Source organism: Cyrtonyx montezumae, unplaced genomic scaffold, assembly GCF_038088225.1.
Source record: "Cyrtonyx montezumae isolate F1298 unplaced genomic scaffold, pur_monq_1.0 scaffold_1, whole genome shotgun sequence".
Lineage (NCBI taxonomy): Eukaryota > Metazoa > Chordata > Aves > Galliformes > Odontophoridae > Cyrtonyx > Cyrtonyx montezumae.
The window spans coordinates 25,301,637-25,315,861 of record NW_027071825.1 but is presented as its reverse complement, the minus strand read 5'-3'; the positions used below and the strand labels follow the sequence as shown (position 1 = coordinate 25,315,861).

At 45.8% G+C, this 14,225-nt stretch overlaps 2 protein-coding genes across 2 annotated transcripts; one reads left to right on the top strand and one right to left on the bottom strand.

The window, feature by feature from the left end:
• Positions 1-1,825: 1,825 nt before the first annotated feature.
• Positions 1,826-6,916, top strand: CACYBP (calcyclin binding protein). The gene is made up of 6 exons (XM_065745052.1): positions 1,826-1,867; positions 2,037-2,229; positions 2,860-2,956; positions 3,508-3,607; positions 4,664-4,758; positions 6,592-6,916. Exons 1-6 carry the CDS (start codon positions 1,847-1,849, stop codon positions 6,749-6,751), a joined length of 666 nt encoding a protein of 221 aa, XP_065601124.1. The 5' UTR covers positions 1,826-1,846; the 3' UTR covers positions 6,752-6,916.
• A 1,192-nt stretch (positions 6,917-8,108) lies between these two features.
• Positions 8,109-9,978, bottom strand: MRPS14 (mitochondrial ribosomal protein S14). The gene is made up of 3 exons (XM_065745418.1): positions 9,925-9,978; positions 9,701-9,847; positions 8,109-8,579 (listed from the first exon to the last, which is right to left on the bottom strand). The coding sequence occupies exons 1-3, from the start codon at positions 9,967-9,969 to the stop codon at positions 8,397-8,399; spliced, it is 375 nt and encodes a 124-aa protein (XP_065601490.1). The 5' UTR covers positions 9,970-9,978; the 3' UTR covers positions 8,109-8,396.
• Between the last annotated feature and the right edge of the window lie 4,247 nt (positions 9,979-14,225).

Sequence of the window (14,225 nt, the reverse complement as noted above, 5' to 3'; positions counted from 1 at the left end):
ATGTGCATGTTGTGTAGCTCAATCCAAAGTGGTGGTATTTTGTAGCTGTTCACAAGGGTAACCTGTATTGCAGGAATCTGACAGACAAGCACTGTGCTGAACTCTCCCAGCACAGAGAACGGACTGGTAAATAAACTTATCCTAAAGGTTGTTTATGTACAGCAGTGGGGAAGCAGGAGTGGCTGCTAAGGACTTCGTAATTCCCTGAAGTATGCAAGAGAAACAGGCAGCAGGCCTGAAGGAAGAGAAGCAGGGTGCAAGAGGAGCCAGCAAGACACAGAAATAGGACTTGCAGCAGAGAAGCCGGACTGAGCAAGATCAGGGCAGAACAGCTGTGGCAGTTAGCAACCAGAAGACTTATAATGATTTATAAAACCAGTTTCTCCTGAAGTTGTTACAGGCTTTCTTTTTTATTAACTGAGATGAACGGCCATTGCTCCCTGCCTAACTAGACAAGCACACAGCTCTCCATGGGGAGTTACGAAGGAACAGAGGTAGAAAAGTGGAAGATTAAAAACGTGTAGCTGGTTAATTTACCAGACATAACATTTTGTACTGATTCAGCTCTGTATCTCTTTCCAAAAGCTGCTTGTCTTCAGCTTCTGTCAGTGCCTATGGACGGAGGGAATGGCTACCCCATGAGGCAGAGGGGCCATATCCTCTCACAGGCCTTTCACACACTTTTCTTTCCCCCCCCTATCCTTTGAGCTGCTAGGAACACACTGCCAGAAAGACCAGACCAGGATCCTACAGCTGTTTCAGTACTCCTCCCGGTTAGGACTCCTTTTTCCCCTCCTGCTGCATGAACTGTTCAGATTCCCGTCCCCTGGGAGAAGCCCTGCTGCTTGGCTCCTGCTAAGAATGCACAGAAGAAAACTTGGTCAGACTCTCCTGTTTCCAGACAGGATAGGACACAGCATCCAGGTGGTACTGCAGCTTCACGGGCAGAAGAGCTACGTGGAACTTGTTTTCATGGTAGAAGAGTTAAAAATTGCTAGAAAACAAGCAAATTGCAGCTGCACCTCTGTATTTAAGCGTTTTCCCCTGTATTCAGCAACTAAATTACAAAGCAATAGCAATCCAGGCCCTAAAGCTGTGGACACTTCCCAATAAAGCACAACTGATGGAGGAGAAACTCCAATTAGGAGCTATGGAAATTGCACTGATTTTTCTCTCAGCACGACTGTAAGGAAACAACTCCAGGAGTAACTGTTCTCAGCCCATGAGATAACGTGCTGCAGAAGTAATCCCAGCCGACCACCCTTCATATTGTCAGGTAAATGAACCGGCCCCGCTTCGAGAGCTGTGGCTGAAACGCTGCAGGCTGAGGCTCGGCCTTAGGGCTGTTAAACAGAGATCCCCTTCGGAAGACGGCCAGAATGGAGCCCGCATCTAGCCGTCACGTGACGTCACGAGGCGCTGCACCTGGCTCCGAACGAAACCTGTTTCTCCGTCACAGAACGGCTGCGCCGTCGGACAGCCGGAGCCAAACGCTGCGTTTGAGCAGCTCTCAGCGCGCTGAGGCGGTCGCTGCGTGCTGTCTGGAGGCTGTAACCTCCACAAACAGACGCGAAAGCACCACAGCAGCCACGACACGCTCACTGAGGTGACGCAGCACCACCCCCTCACGCACAAACAGCTCCTGCACCCCGCCCTGCCAATCAAGCCGCGGTTTGACCCTCCCCTTCCGGTGCGCGAGCGGAAGTGGAAGAGGGGGCAGTGCGCGCCAGGAGGAGGCAGTATACGTCACTTCCGCAGCGCGGAGGCGGGGCGGGAGGTCGGAAGGTTCCAGAGTGGCCGCGGCCGCTGGCGGGGACGTGCGGCTCCGCGCTGTGCCACGCGCGACATGGCCGCCGTGCGTGAGGAGGTGAGCGGGGGCCGGCGGGAGGGACGCTCTGCTCGCCTCTGAGTGATGCCGACCGGGTAAATGTGGAGTATCTGGTGAACGGGGAAGAGCTGGGCAGCGAGCGCTGAGCGGAGAGGGGCTGCGTCTGATCCACGCGGCGTCTGATCCACGCGTGTGCTCTTTTAAACAGCTGCGGAAGGATTTGGAGGAGGTGAAGGAGCTGCTGGCCAGAGCCACGAGGAAGCGGCTCCGCGATGTCCTGATGACGGAAAAGCACAAACTGGAGCTGGAAATCAAGAACCAGCCTGTGCCCGAGCCGAAAGATGTCATAGAGGAAGAAAAGACATCACTGGGAGGGTACACAGTGAAAATCAACAATTATGGTAGGTTTGCCTCTTGGAAAACCCTCAGAGCTCAGTGTGGGGTTAGCGTGAGTTACAGTTGCTGTGTAGTGCTGCAAGAAGCCTTCTCAGGTGTTTGTTTTGTACTGAAGACCTTGCTAAAAACAACCCCAACCGCAGCATGTGTTTGATCCGTTGGTGTGAGTGCTGTCCTGTACTGGTGGGGAGCGTTAAAGGTCTCTGCTGTACCAGCAAGTGGTTTTTTTTTTTACATTGCATAGCACTCAGTAAGAATGGAGTGAGCTTTGGCTTCTCTGTTTGTCATGTAGGAGTTGCTCAAGGTGATTGTGTGTAGGGAGAAATTGGGCAAAGGAAACTGCAGCAAAGCCAGACATCTCCTGCAACTCCTGTGCAGACAGAGTTGCTGTCATTTTAACTGAGCTGATGCATGATTTTTCTCCAAATGTAAAGAATTTGTGAGAGCTTTTGCTTTCAAGTTACTCCTGAATAATACACACATTTCCCTCATCCTTCTGAACACTGTTTGAAGAAAGCACAAGTTGTGATCATCACTAGGGAATTTTGTTGGAGTATTGGTATCATGGAATCATAGAACAGAATGCATTAAGGTTATGGAGGAAAGCTGGTTCTTTATCTCTTGTTCTTTTGCAGGTTGGGATCAGTCAGATAAGTTTATTAAGATTTACATCTCTTTAAATGGAGTTCAGAAGCTTCCAGCTGAGAATGTGCAAGTGAATTTCACAGAGAGGTGAGTTCATCTTGTTGCACTGTGCTGTGAGGGAGAGTGTGGGTAAGGAATTGTTGAAATACTGTTTGAAGTTCAGGACTGTGTAGTGTTGAGTACTGTTCTGGATCAGCCAGACCTGCTCCTGCCTCCCTGCTTCTATTTATTTATTTAGTACATACCCTTAAGCTGTTTTTTTTGTTGTTGTTTTTTCATTATATAAATGTTTGTTACACTTCTTCGTGCCTGACAGGGTGTGTAGTGCTACCCCTGTTCTTAATGGTGATGTAACTGAAATGATTAAATAAATTTACTTTGGTTGTAGGAGGTGAGCAAAATAGAACTCTGTAAGGATCTTGATTTGTTGTAAAATCTAGGTAGGTGCTTTTAAGTGGCAATATTAAATCCAACTGAAGATTTGAAAGCCCTGGGCGGGAGGAAGCTCAAGTCAGTTGATGTACTCTCCCAAGTAATACACCTGTTAAAGGGCTCTAGGACAGTTTTTAGTGGCAGGGTGGAGTAGTCTTGCACTGATTCGAGTAATTCTTTGCCCTCTTCCCACCTTCTGATACCAGGTCGTTTGATCTGCTAGTGAAGAATCTGAATGGGAAGAACTACACCATGACCTTCAACAACCTACTGAAACCCATCTGTGTGGAAGGTAGCACCAGAAAGGTCAGTTGCACTCTACGTGTTACAGGTGGAATTTTTCTCTAGAGCCCGTGGGCTTTTTTTTTTTTTGAGAAGATCACAGCTAGGTATTGCAGCATGCTTTTTCAAAATACCCCTCCAATTAGGATTTCAGCAATAATGAAGTGGAAAATTGCACTGAGCATTAATTTGCATTCTTCTGCTTTTAAAAACACTTCTGAGAGCCTCTGTAGTTCTAAGGCCTGGAGGCTTGTCAGCAGGCTGAAGCCTTGGGTAGTGTCTAAGTAGGCACAGTGCCCAGAACAGTGTCTAAAACTTGCTCTGGCTTTGGTAGGAGTAGGTTGAACAGGAGCAGTTTTTCACTGCTGATGACTGCAACTGAAATATTGTTCTTACTTTGCTACTTGTAATGCTTCTGAACCAAAGTACATTATTGAACCAAATGATGGTTCAGTTTGAAATTGTCCTGAAACTACAGAGGTGTACAATAAATACATAAATAAATGGTGCTCCAGTGATTTATTTTTTTTAATGTAGTGTGAAAAAGAACTGGCCATGCCACAGAGCTAAGCTACAGCTCCAGCAGAATTGTGTGTGCCGTGGCACACAGTGGTTTTGAGGAATTTAGGTCAGGGTTGCAATTAAACAGGCTTTGCTTATAACTTGCAAACATACTGTGAAGCAGTGCCCTTAAACCAGTTTCTTGCCCTTGGAGAAGTGAGTTGGCAGAGCTTCTTCCAGGACTTGGTATCACAGCTTAGCAGACAGTCCTGTGTGCTTTCAGTGTCCAAAAATGACTGAATGGTGCTTCTACTGCACTGACTGTTCTGCTGTACCATAGATAGTCAGTACTGTAGTAGTGTTATATCAGTCATGCTGATCCCTGAACAGTGAGATTAATACTTGGTGCTGTGAAGCTGAATATGTATGATGATTTCTATATGTTGCCCAAGAATAGCAAAGAAATGTTTCGGGAATTGGTGGGTACAGAAAGAGGTGCAAGTTCATCTTATTTCTGGTGGTTGTGACTAGCATCCTTTATTTGTATTCTAAATTCATATGTTGCTGTTCTCCATCCAGATAAAGACAGACACGGTCCTTGTGATGTGTAAGAAGAAGCAGGAGGAAAAATGGGCGTGCCTCACTCAAGTGGAAAAAGAAAGCAAGGAGAAAGAGTAAGTGTCTCTTCATCCCTCCATCTCATCTTATTTCCAGAATTGCTTTAGGACAGGCAAGAGAAGAGCTGCAATGTACTGACAGTGCAGTCAGACTGAGAGAAGTGCTGTTCTGGGACACAAGCCCCCAAGGTATTTGTGAATCATGAGGCTGGGATTTTTGTGGCACCATTTTTTTGTGGACTGACGGTGGAGGAGGTGTTCTTTGAGCAACTGATTGCCATTCTTCTGTTGGCTTATTGCTGATTACGAATGTCACACCACTGGAAATAAGACAGATGAGACCTTCAGTGAGAGTGCTGCAGATAATTAACCAATTAATGAGTCAGTATGTCTTTATGGCTGCGTTTCTTGCAAGAACTGCTCCAGTGAGGTTGACTTTGTTTTTAGGCTGAGTGTATATTCTGTAGAAGCACATATACTATTCCTGCAGCTATTCCGGTTACAGTAATAATTTTTTCACGTGTATTTGAAGTGCTCACACAAAACTCCCAGCACCTTTTGGCAAAACAGGCTTCTTGCTTACCTGGTTATTGTACAGAGTTTTCAAAATAATTTAGATAAGCGTGCTTCAGACTCTTGGGACCAGTACTACAGGCAGCTTAGGCTCTGGCCATGTGGAAAAAGTGGTAAACTACAGCCAGAAACAGCTGAGGGCAAAAGGCATTTGTGTGTGTGTGTATGTAGAATATATAGCTAGTGTATATTATATAATACTTCTGTGTTGTTTTACATTATAGATGTTCTCATCCAAAAGAGAGTCTGCTTGCTCACCTTCTAAGCGTGGAAGCTTTTGAGACACTTACACCTGCCAACAACTGTCCATTTTATTGTCTCTATAAGATGATTTGCTTCATGTGGTTATTCCTAGCTAATCAGAGCAAAAGTGCCTTCCCCTCACAAACAACAGCATTAAAGATTAGGAGAAGGTGACTTGACTACTGATCAGTTGCTGGAGGAACGTAAGCATTTTATGAAACCTGTATCTTGTGCAGAGAAATACCATCTGCTGCTCAGCCTGACAGGGCTAATGTTGAGGATTTACAGTAAGACAGATGAGTCACTTCAGAAATGTTCCTCCCAGCTTACCAGAGCTCAGGTCTTTGAGGCTGGTGGCTAGCCCCATACTTTGTGAACTTGCTCCCTCTGATTTATTTTGATCCCTCTGATTTATTTTGATTGTGTGTTTTTCAGGTAGCCTGCAGCTACCTGAAGAATACCTATGGGATTGTAGAAAAATGGGATATGGAGGCAGTGGAGCCAGAGATGGCATTGTATAGAGTCTGGTAATGTGGGTCCTGTTGTACCCAGATGCTTCTTCTCAGGTGGATAGTACCATTCGTCTTTGTTGTTGCTGGCTTTGTAGGATGAGAAAATTGCTGTGAAATGCAAGGTGTTATAATGAGGCAATTAACTTCTGAACATAATCTAAAAACTGGAAGCAGAAAATGCCTTTTGGGTCATGAATACAGCCACTTGAAAAGCTCAGTGTTGTCACTCTTGTGTTGTTTGATGCTTTTAATTCACTTTTTGTGGATGGATGTTGTTACTTTCTGGGTCCGTTATGTTCGAGTCCTGCTTTTTAAGATTAATTTTGCGTGGTGCTTCAAGGGTCACTTTTTCTGCAGATTGCTTCCTGTTACCCTTGACTGGACAGCTTTTAAATGGAATTGCACTTAATCTAAATGCACCCAAGGATGTGTCGACTGGGTTGTGATGAGGGTTTCCATGGTGTAAAGACTTGGCCAATGCAAAATGCTCACTGTTGGTGTTCCAATTTTTGCAGAGAACTCTTAGCTAAGACTGATCTTGTGATACATATCTGTCTTGCAGGGAGGCTGCCTACGACACCTCAGATCCCAGTGAAGGGCTTATGAACCTTTTAAAAAAGATGTATGCAGAAGGAGATGATGAAATGAAGCGCACCATCAACAAGGCCTGGGTTGAAAGCAGGGAAAAGCAATCCAAAGGGGACATACCGATGGATATCTGAAAGTACTCTGCGGGCTGCCTTAATACAGATCTTCCACGTGAGAGCTCGCTGTGCTGCAAAGATCACTGTTTACACAATCTTCTTCCAAGCAAAGACTCATTTTCCATTTCAGGTTGGAGAAAAATATTTAAATAAAATAGCTTATAAAGCATTTCCTTCAGTCAAGTGATTCACCATTTCCTGAGGAGTGGAGCATAGGTAAATCCTTAGCCCTCCCTGAAAAAGCACCTCATATAAGTGGAGGCTTTTGTGAAATTGAGGAGGGAATGTAGAAGAAAACAAATCCTAAACTAAGATGGGTCAAGGTCTCTGTTGCAAGTGACTTCAGTACCATCTGGTTACAGGGACTGATGTCACCGTGGGGTGCAATTTTGTGACGTGGGATAGTATGTTGTGACAAAAAGGAAAATGCTGAGGAAAGTACAGAAACTATCTCAAGACAGTGCACTTGCTAGTTGGGAAGAAGTGATATGCTGTTTATACTGTGGTATTAAAATTTAAGTACTGCCTGTTTTAACTGCTCACGGCTTTTGAAAACAGCTCTTCTGTGCTAAGTGTGACGTCCTTGGGGTGTCTTTAGGTGGCACTGGTCACAGAAGAGTAGAGAGCCACTGATGCTAGCGAATTCACCCTGGCTCTAAGCAGTGTGTAAGGAAAAAAGAGAAGCTCCGTAGTCTCCTATCAACTTCAAAGGGGTTTTAAGGTAACTGAGTAAGTAGTATGTTAGGTTATACACCAGAAGCTTACAAAATGTGGGGTGATGGATTGCTGTTAACTTGCTGCTTCCTTCCACCTGACGATAGTACAGCTTTACTTGGCATACTTAGTGCAGCCACTTCCACCTACAACCAGGGAGGGCAGAGTGGCCGTTCCCCCTTTACTGCCCTGCTTTGAAGAAGAGTACATGGCAAACATGAACTTAGCAGCAGGCTTGCTGGGGTTACTGTTGTTTCTTTCATGCTTCCTTGTGTTTCTCCCAGGGTCAGGTTTACTTAATGATACCTGCCAAATTAAGCAAGCCATTACTGCCCTGTTACAGTCTGGCCTAGGACTTAATTGCTACCTTGTTTTTAAAGCACTGGAACAAGCTCTGCACTATAGGTAGGAGAAGAATATTAACATGCTGTTGCTTCCAATAGGTTCTCTACCCATTCTTTGTCTGCTTGTTAATATATTTGTATTACACTTGGATAGCAAGATTATCTGAACTTGAGGTTATGTTTTAAATTCATGCTCATTCTTATTCATGGCAGAATACTACTTTGCCCTGTTGTGAAGCTTCATTTATGCTTTTACCTAAATGACCATGTTCACCACGTTCAACCATATAGTGGCAAAAAAAAAAATAGTGCTTCAGTGAGCCTTTGCTATATGTCTTTATTTTAACTGTTATCCACATCACAAACTTCAGCTCAATTCTGCAACCAGGTGATTTATGTTTTGGTTTTTTTCCCCTCAAAATAAAACTGCCTCTTCTATGGACTGGCTTAGTGCACTTGTGCTGCTTCCTGTCACCTAGCTGATACCAATCACTGCAGTGAATGAATCAGCATGGCTTTTCTTCCTTCCCACAGCAGTTTGAGTCTGTTGTACTGCAAATGCACACTGAGCCTGTCCTGCACTTCCCGTATATCCACGCAGTGAACTACCACATGGCCCTCTGTATCCCTGACATCTGACCGTGGTCAGCAAAGTGGCGGAAAACAATCCTGCTGAGCCTCCAACGCCGCTTCACCCCCCGAGGGCGGGACGTCAGGACACACCTATTATGGATCCTCACAGGGCAGCTGTCCCGGGGCAAGGCAGCGATCTCTTTATCAGCCACTTCCTAAAACAGAAGACCACAGCTTAGAGTTGAACTGTGTTCCCCAGGATTTTGAGGGGGTCTTACTTCCAGACCTCCAAACTGTAGAGCAGGTATTGCCACAAGCTACTATCGTGCCTCGAGCCAGTAAATATGGAGTGGGCTCATCCTTTAAGATCCTGTTAACTGCTTTCAGAGGTTATGCTTTGTTGGATCTCATCGTGTGTACTTCAAAAGGAGCTGCAGACAGGAAAGAATCAAAGTGTCTCTGTTCTAATGGAAAACGCTTCAAGTTCTGAGTATGAGAGAACAAAAAGTCAGAAACCATTAGCTAGCAGCAATTGGCTAAAGGAAAAAAAAGCAACAACAAAACAGGGCATAAAGAGCCTTGTGGTAGGAAGCCACTGTTGGAGGTAAAAGGAAGGTCATGCAGGACTACAGTAATTCTCATTTTATTGCAAGTGTTGAAAAGCAATGGTGTCAGGCTGACTCTGAAGGGGACCTATATCTTCAAAAGATGACAGGGTTAAGGGTGACACCATCTGAGTTGGTGCAACAGAACAAGGGCTTGCCATGCAAAGACTGGGATGGGCTTGGAAAGTGGGCCCATGTGAACCTACGACCTCCTTGTGAGAAGCCCTGCTCAGAAGGACTTGAGTCCTGGTGGACGAAAAGGTGGACGTGGGTCCTAGGTTGCACCAACAGAGGAGTGGCAGCGGGCACGGAGGAGACTGTCCCCTTCTGCCCTGCCTTTGTGAGGCCACATCTAGGTCTGGGACCCCTTGTACAAGAAGGGCATGGAGCTGCTGGAGAAGGTTACAGAGGTGATCAGACAGCTGGAACACCTCTCCTATGAGGAAAGGTTGAGGGAACTGGGCTTGTTTAGCTTGGAGAAGGCTCAGGGGAGACCTCAACGTGGCTTCCCGCTACTTGAGGCAGGGTAAGAGCAGGAGGAGTGGATCAGGCATCCGCGTTTCCAAATAACCACAGAGCAAAAAAACCTAAAGTTTATTCAGGCAGCTACCCGAGCAACCACCTGACTCTCCATAAAGGAAAACAGCTTTCCCAGGCTCTGTAACTGGCAGCTCTGCGGAGGAAGGCAGAGCGAGGCCGGTCAGGGTGCCAGCGCAGTGCCCTGCCCGTACCTGCAGCTCCTTGGGCAGGATGGTGTTCTTCCGGATGGCGTTGATCCGCAGCCGCTCGTCCGCGTACTCGTAGGCCAGCTTCCTCCTCTTGACGTCGCGCAGCATCCTCCAGTCCACGTAGTAGCTCCGCGTTTGGCTTGGGAGAACCTATTGAAAACAAGAACGAACTCGCGCCCGCTCCCGGCTGGGAAAGGGACCTCTTGAAGGGCGGCAGCGAGGCTGACCTGGCGAGCGGCCCTCAGCGCCCAGAGCAGCGCGGACGCCGCCATCTTGTCGCGGCGCGGACCCGCACTGCGCCTGCGCAGCAGCGGTCTGCGGGGCGGGACTCTACTGCGCATGCGCAGCAGCCGCCGTTGATGCCGCGCCTCGCCCTGAGTGCCCGCCCTCACCCGGGCAGCGGCGGCGTGCGATGAGTTGTGCTGTTTGAGCCGCAACGTCTGTTACGTTTTTAACAGAGATTTCTGGTTAAACTTCAGCAAAATCGAACCTGTTTTCACTTTTCCTTGCTCTAGGTTGTTCTCACGAGGCACAGAGAAGTGACATGCTCCGCGTGAGCCTCGTTTCCCATCTCTGTGCTCCCTTTGTATTTGCAGAAGCTGGAAAGCTGCTCTTAACGTTGGCGAGAATGGCTCCACGAGCAGCAGAAAATGCTCAGCCTGCAGCGTCTGTGGTCTGCAAAGCTTCTGTGAGCACCCAGTCTTCAAAGCTTAGGGTGCTGGCCGCTGCCTCTCAGTGAAGCAGTCTACTGATGCATGGCTGCCACAGAAGAACATTTCTGTTGTTAGCAGGGAGACAAAGTCAAGTTTAATTCCCTGCTGATATTCTTCGTAATTTCCTATTTCTGCATCTTTCCAGCTCATAAAGTCAACGAGTAGAAACTGGGCACAGAAAATGAAACAAGGAACCAGACGTAATCAAAGGGCATTGTGCATTAGTATGCACTACAATATTCAGTATGTTTTTGTGTTTCTCTGGTGGCTGTGTGCTTCTTAGGCTGTCCAAATGAATGAGGTGTGCATGAAGCTTTGAGACGAGCCATTTTTGGTGGGATCTCTTGTGGGGTTGGGTGGCAACTTAGTGGTTCAACTTAGGGTTAGGACTTGGAGAGAGAGAAGCTGCGTATCTCCACGTGAGTGGTGTTGGGAAGGGCCTGCCAAAGAAGTTTGATGTGAACCAGAAGCTTTGAATTGTAAGCCCCTGGTTGTAGGATCCCCAGTTAAAACAGACGTTGGAGCTTTGAGTGGGAGGTTGGTTGAGTTGGCTTCTGTGCAGGTTTAGTGTTTGGATAAGGTTTAATGCTTGGATTTTGGCTAGAGTTTGGAAAGAAAGTGTATTTCTCTCCTGTGTTGGATCTGGTCGCTGTCTGGGCTTAGGGTTTGGGTTTCTAAAAAGGAAGAATGTACCTGTTGTATGAGTGGGGCTGACAAAGAAGGTTGAGGTGTACCAGAGACTTAGATCTGTAGGCCCTTTTTGGTGGGGTCCCTACTTTGTGTGGTTGTTTTGACTTGTGTATGGTGAGTGCTGAACCAGTGATGGAGTAGCAAATGAAAGGTGTAGCTAACCCAAGGCACCCAAGCAGCGCACCTGGGCAACTGGAAGGGGGTGGACCCAGAGTCTGCCCTTCTTCACTCTCATTTGAGGATTAGCAGTCAAGGGAGTAGCTTCTCTGGAGATCACCCCTTCTGAGGACTTCATTTGGCCTTTGCAAAGGGTAAGCCACTTGTTCTTAGGTCATCTTCTAAACTATACTTTCATGAATACTTTTACAAGTGTGTTTATACTCTGTTAGAAAGCAGTGTCATTGCCTTCCCTTGCTTTGCAGCTTGGGAGAGAGAAAGCACAGAGCCCCTTGTGTGTCAGTGAGATTGGGAAGGGTCTTCCAAAGAAAAATGAGTTGTACCAGAAGCTGTTTTGAATCGTAGGATCCCTAGTTAGGGTGGGAGCTTTGAGTGGCTGGATGTTGGAGCTAGTCACTGCCTAGGGTTAGTGTATGGGTTTAAAGAGAGGAACAGTGCAGAGCCCTTGTGTGAGTGGGTCTGGGAAGAGTTTGCAAAAGAAGGCTGAGGTGTACTGGAAGCTTTGAGTTGTGATCCCTTTTGGTGGGATTCCTAGTTAGGGTGCATGTCAGAGCTGATCACTGACTGGAGTTGGGGTGTGGGTTAGAGTTTTGAGAGGGAGCAGTGGTGCAAAGCTTGCTTGAGAGTTTGTAGTGTTTTCTTTTGTTGTGAGAAATAGAGCTATCCAGCTACGGTTAGAGCCTTCACGTGTATAGATAGTCCTTGCCATCCTGAGGCTTTTGCAGACAGTTTCTCTTACAGGGAAGTAAAGCAACCTATCAGAATCTTCAGATAGGTTTTATCTAAAAACTGGTATGTATGATGTGTGTGTCTGAGATTATCCTCCAAGTGCTGAAGTAATGGCTTTGGCATATCTTTTGCTTATTTTTAAAGTCCTTGAGGTGTTGCTTTTTTTTAATTTCCCAAATAATTAGGATTTTTATGTTAAGCACTGCTATTTTTAAAGGTATTTTGTGTTTGCCTTTGCTGCTGACTGTACAAAAATGTCACATCATTCAGTTGTTTTTTTTTTTTTTTTAAAGAGCTTGTGACCGTTGGGTCTCCACAGCCATGCCAAGATGTTTTCTGCCACATGTACAGGTCTGGAAAGGCTTTTTCATTTTCCATTTGGGGTGGAGCATAAAAGGAACAGGACAGGCTCTTTTCCTGCTGGTAGGATAGACTTGGGTGAGGGAAACACTCCAGGCAAAGACTCGGAGACCTTATTGGTTCCTTCCATCTGATGCACGAGGACTTAAATTCACTGCAGGGACTGGTGGAGTGGGCTGGGAAGAGGAGAGAGCTTTCAGCTTGCTCAGATTGGCTCTGCAAATGGCAGATATACCAGAAGGACTCTGAGACAGGCATCTGAAAGTACTTGAACGGTAAGAGGTTTGTTTGGCTTGGTGGTTGGTTGGTTTTTTTTTTTGCCTCTGAGATTCCTCTTGTGTCTGAATGGAAAAAAAACAGTCCATTCTTTCTGTGACATCCTGTAGTACATGCCTGCCCTTTAAGGCCCTGAAAGCTCTGCACAAACATAGCAGTCCTGTGTTAGGCGGATGTGTTACTGCTGCACAATGTATAGTGTGTGGAGTAGTAGTTAATATTGCTCCTAGCTGAAGGGATTAAGGTTTCACACGTTGTCTCCTCCAACAATATGAAAACACAGCTGCTGAAGTGAATGTGAATTTTGCCATTAACTGTAATGGAGCAAGGTTTTAACCTGCAAGTTAGTTATTTTAGAGTGCTTGCTCCTGGCAATTTCCAGTTTACGCTCTCGTTTCTATGTGATAGTGATTGTATATAATTACAACAAATGCTATTAGTAATTATTTGTTATTTTCTCAATGAACAGCCCTTTCTATGCTTCCTAATGCATCTTTTCACAGACTCACTGGTGGAAGCCAGCAGAAGTCTTTTACCACATAAAATTATATACAGCACTATTTCCATAATAATACTACTACTTTACTATTTATGCTAGTTATAAAGCGTGAAACTCTGTGGGTAAGTAAAATAGATCAAATCCAGATGTCTGAACATTTTTGAACTATACATGCAACAAAACAAAGGTCTGCTTCAGGAAAGATCTATTGCCTTAAGCTGGAAACTAATGATTTAACATAAAGGAGCTAGGCAAATTGCTATAAAATGCATGTTGAGCCTAACGATAGGAAGTTAAATTACTGTTAAGACTTTCTACATTTTCTAATGAGTATATATCATGTCAGGAGCAATCTGCTCTTGTTGTGGGAAGGATTAATACTTCTTGCTTATCAGACACTCTGAAAGAATTAGTGTAGCAGAATATCTGTTACTCCTGCGTTCCTTGAGAACCTTCCCCTGGCTTTGGGATGGTTGGATGTGCCTGCTTTTCTAACTCAGCAGTTAGGAAACTGCCTACTCCTGTGTTTCCAGTCTTGTGGTATAACTTGGCAGTGTTTGTTCTAGCTCAGGACTGCAGAATGCTCTGTACAAAAATAGCACGGTATACTGGCCCTTGGCACTTACCAAGCTCAGGTCTCAGTCCATGGCTTCTTGCACTGTGTTTCCTTTTTCTCTGGCTGTTTTCCTTCAGCTTTAACTTGTGTTGTTTTGCAAAACTCTTCCTGCGCCCATACATGTGTATTTCATTCTGCTGACTGGGAAGGCCTCCTGATCTCTGGGAATTTTCATTTGCTTTCTCCATGGACTTGTTTTGTTGAGGCAGTTTTCCTTTAATCATCTACCATGGTTTGTTCCCCCATTGCTCACTCTTTGATCTCATAATTGCCTCTGTCTCTCCATTCTGCAACCCTAGACCTGTGCTGGACCTGCTTTTCCTTTGACTCATCTGACTCCTTAGTCTCCTCTGACTACAAGCCCCTCTTCTCTCCTCAGTCCCATCTCCATCCACATCACCTGGTGATGCTTTGCTGGTACCTACAGCCAGGTCTTTCTCAGCTCTTGCCTTGATTATAGCAGCTTCC

What these genes read in the sequence shown, in the direction of transcription:
- CACYBP (XM_065745052.1), top strand. Translation starts at nt 1,847, where the DNA reads ATGGCCGCCGTGCGTGAGGAG. An exon ending in TGGCCGCCGTGCGTGAGGAG is followed by an intron (nt 1,868 to 2,036) that starts GTGAGCGGGGGC and finishes TCTTTTAAACAG; the next exon opens with CTGCGGAAGGATTTGGAGGA. An exon ending in CAAGTGAATTTCACAGAGAG is followed by an intron (nt 2,957 to 3,507) that starts GTGAGTTCATCT and finishes TTCTGATACCAG; the next exon opens with GTCGTTTGATCTGCTAGTGA.
- MRPS14 (XM_065745418.1), bottom strand. Translation starts at nt 9,969, where the DNA reads ATGGCGGCGTCCGCGCTGCTCTGGGCGCTGAGGGCCGCTCGCCAG. An exon ending in CGCTGAGGGCCGCTCGCCAG is followed by an intron (nt 9,848 to 9,924) that starts GTCAGCCTCGCT and finishes TGTTTTCAATAG; the next exon opens with GTTCTCCCAAGCCAAACGCG. An exon ending in TCCTGCCCAAGGAGCTGCAG is followed by an intron (nt 8,580 to 9,700) that starts GTACGGGCAGGG and finishes CTTCTGTTTTAG; the next exon opens with GAAGTGGCTGATAAAGAGAT.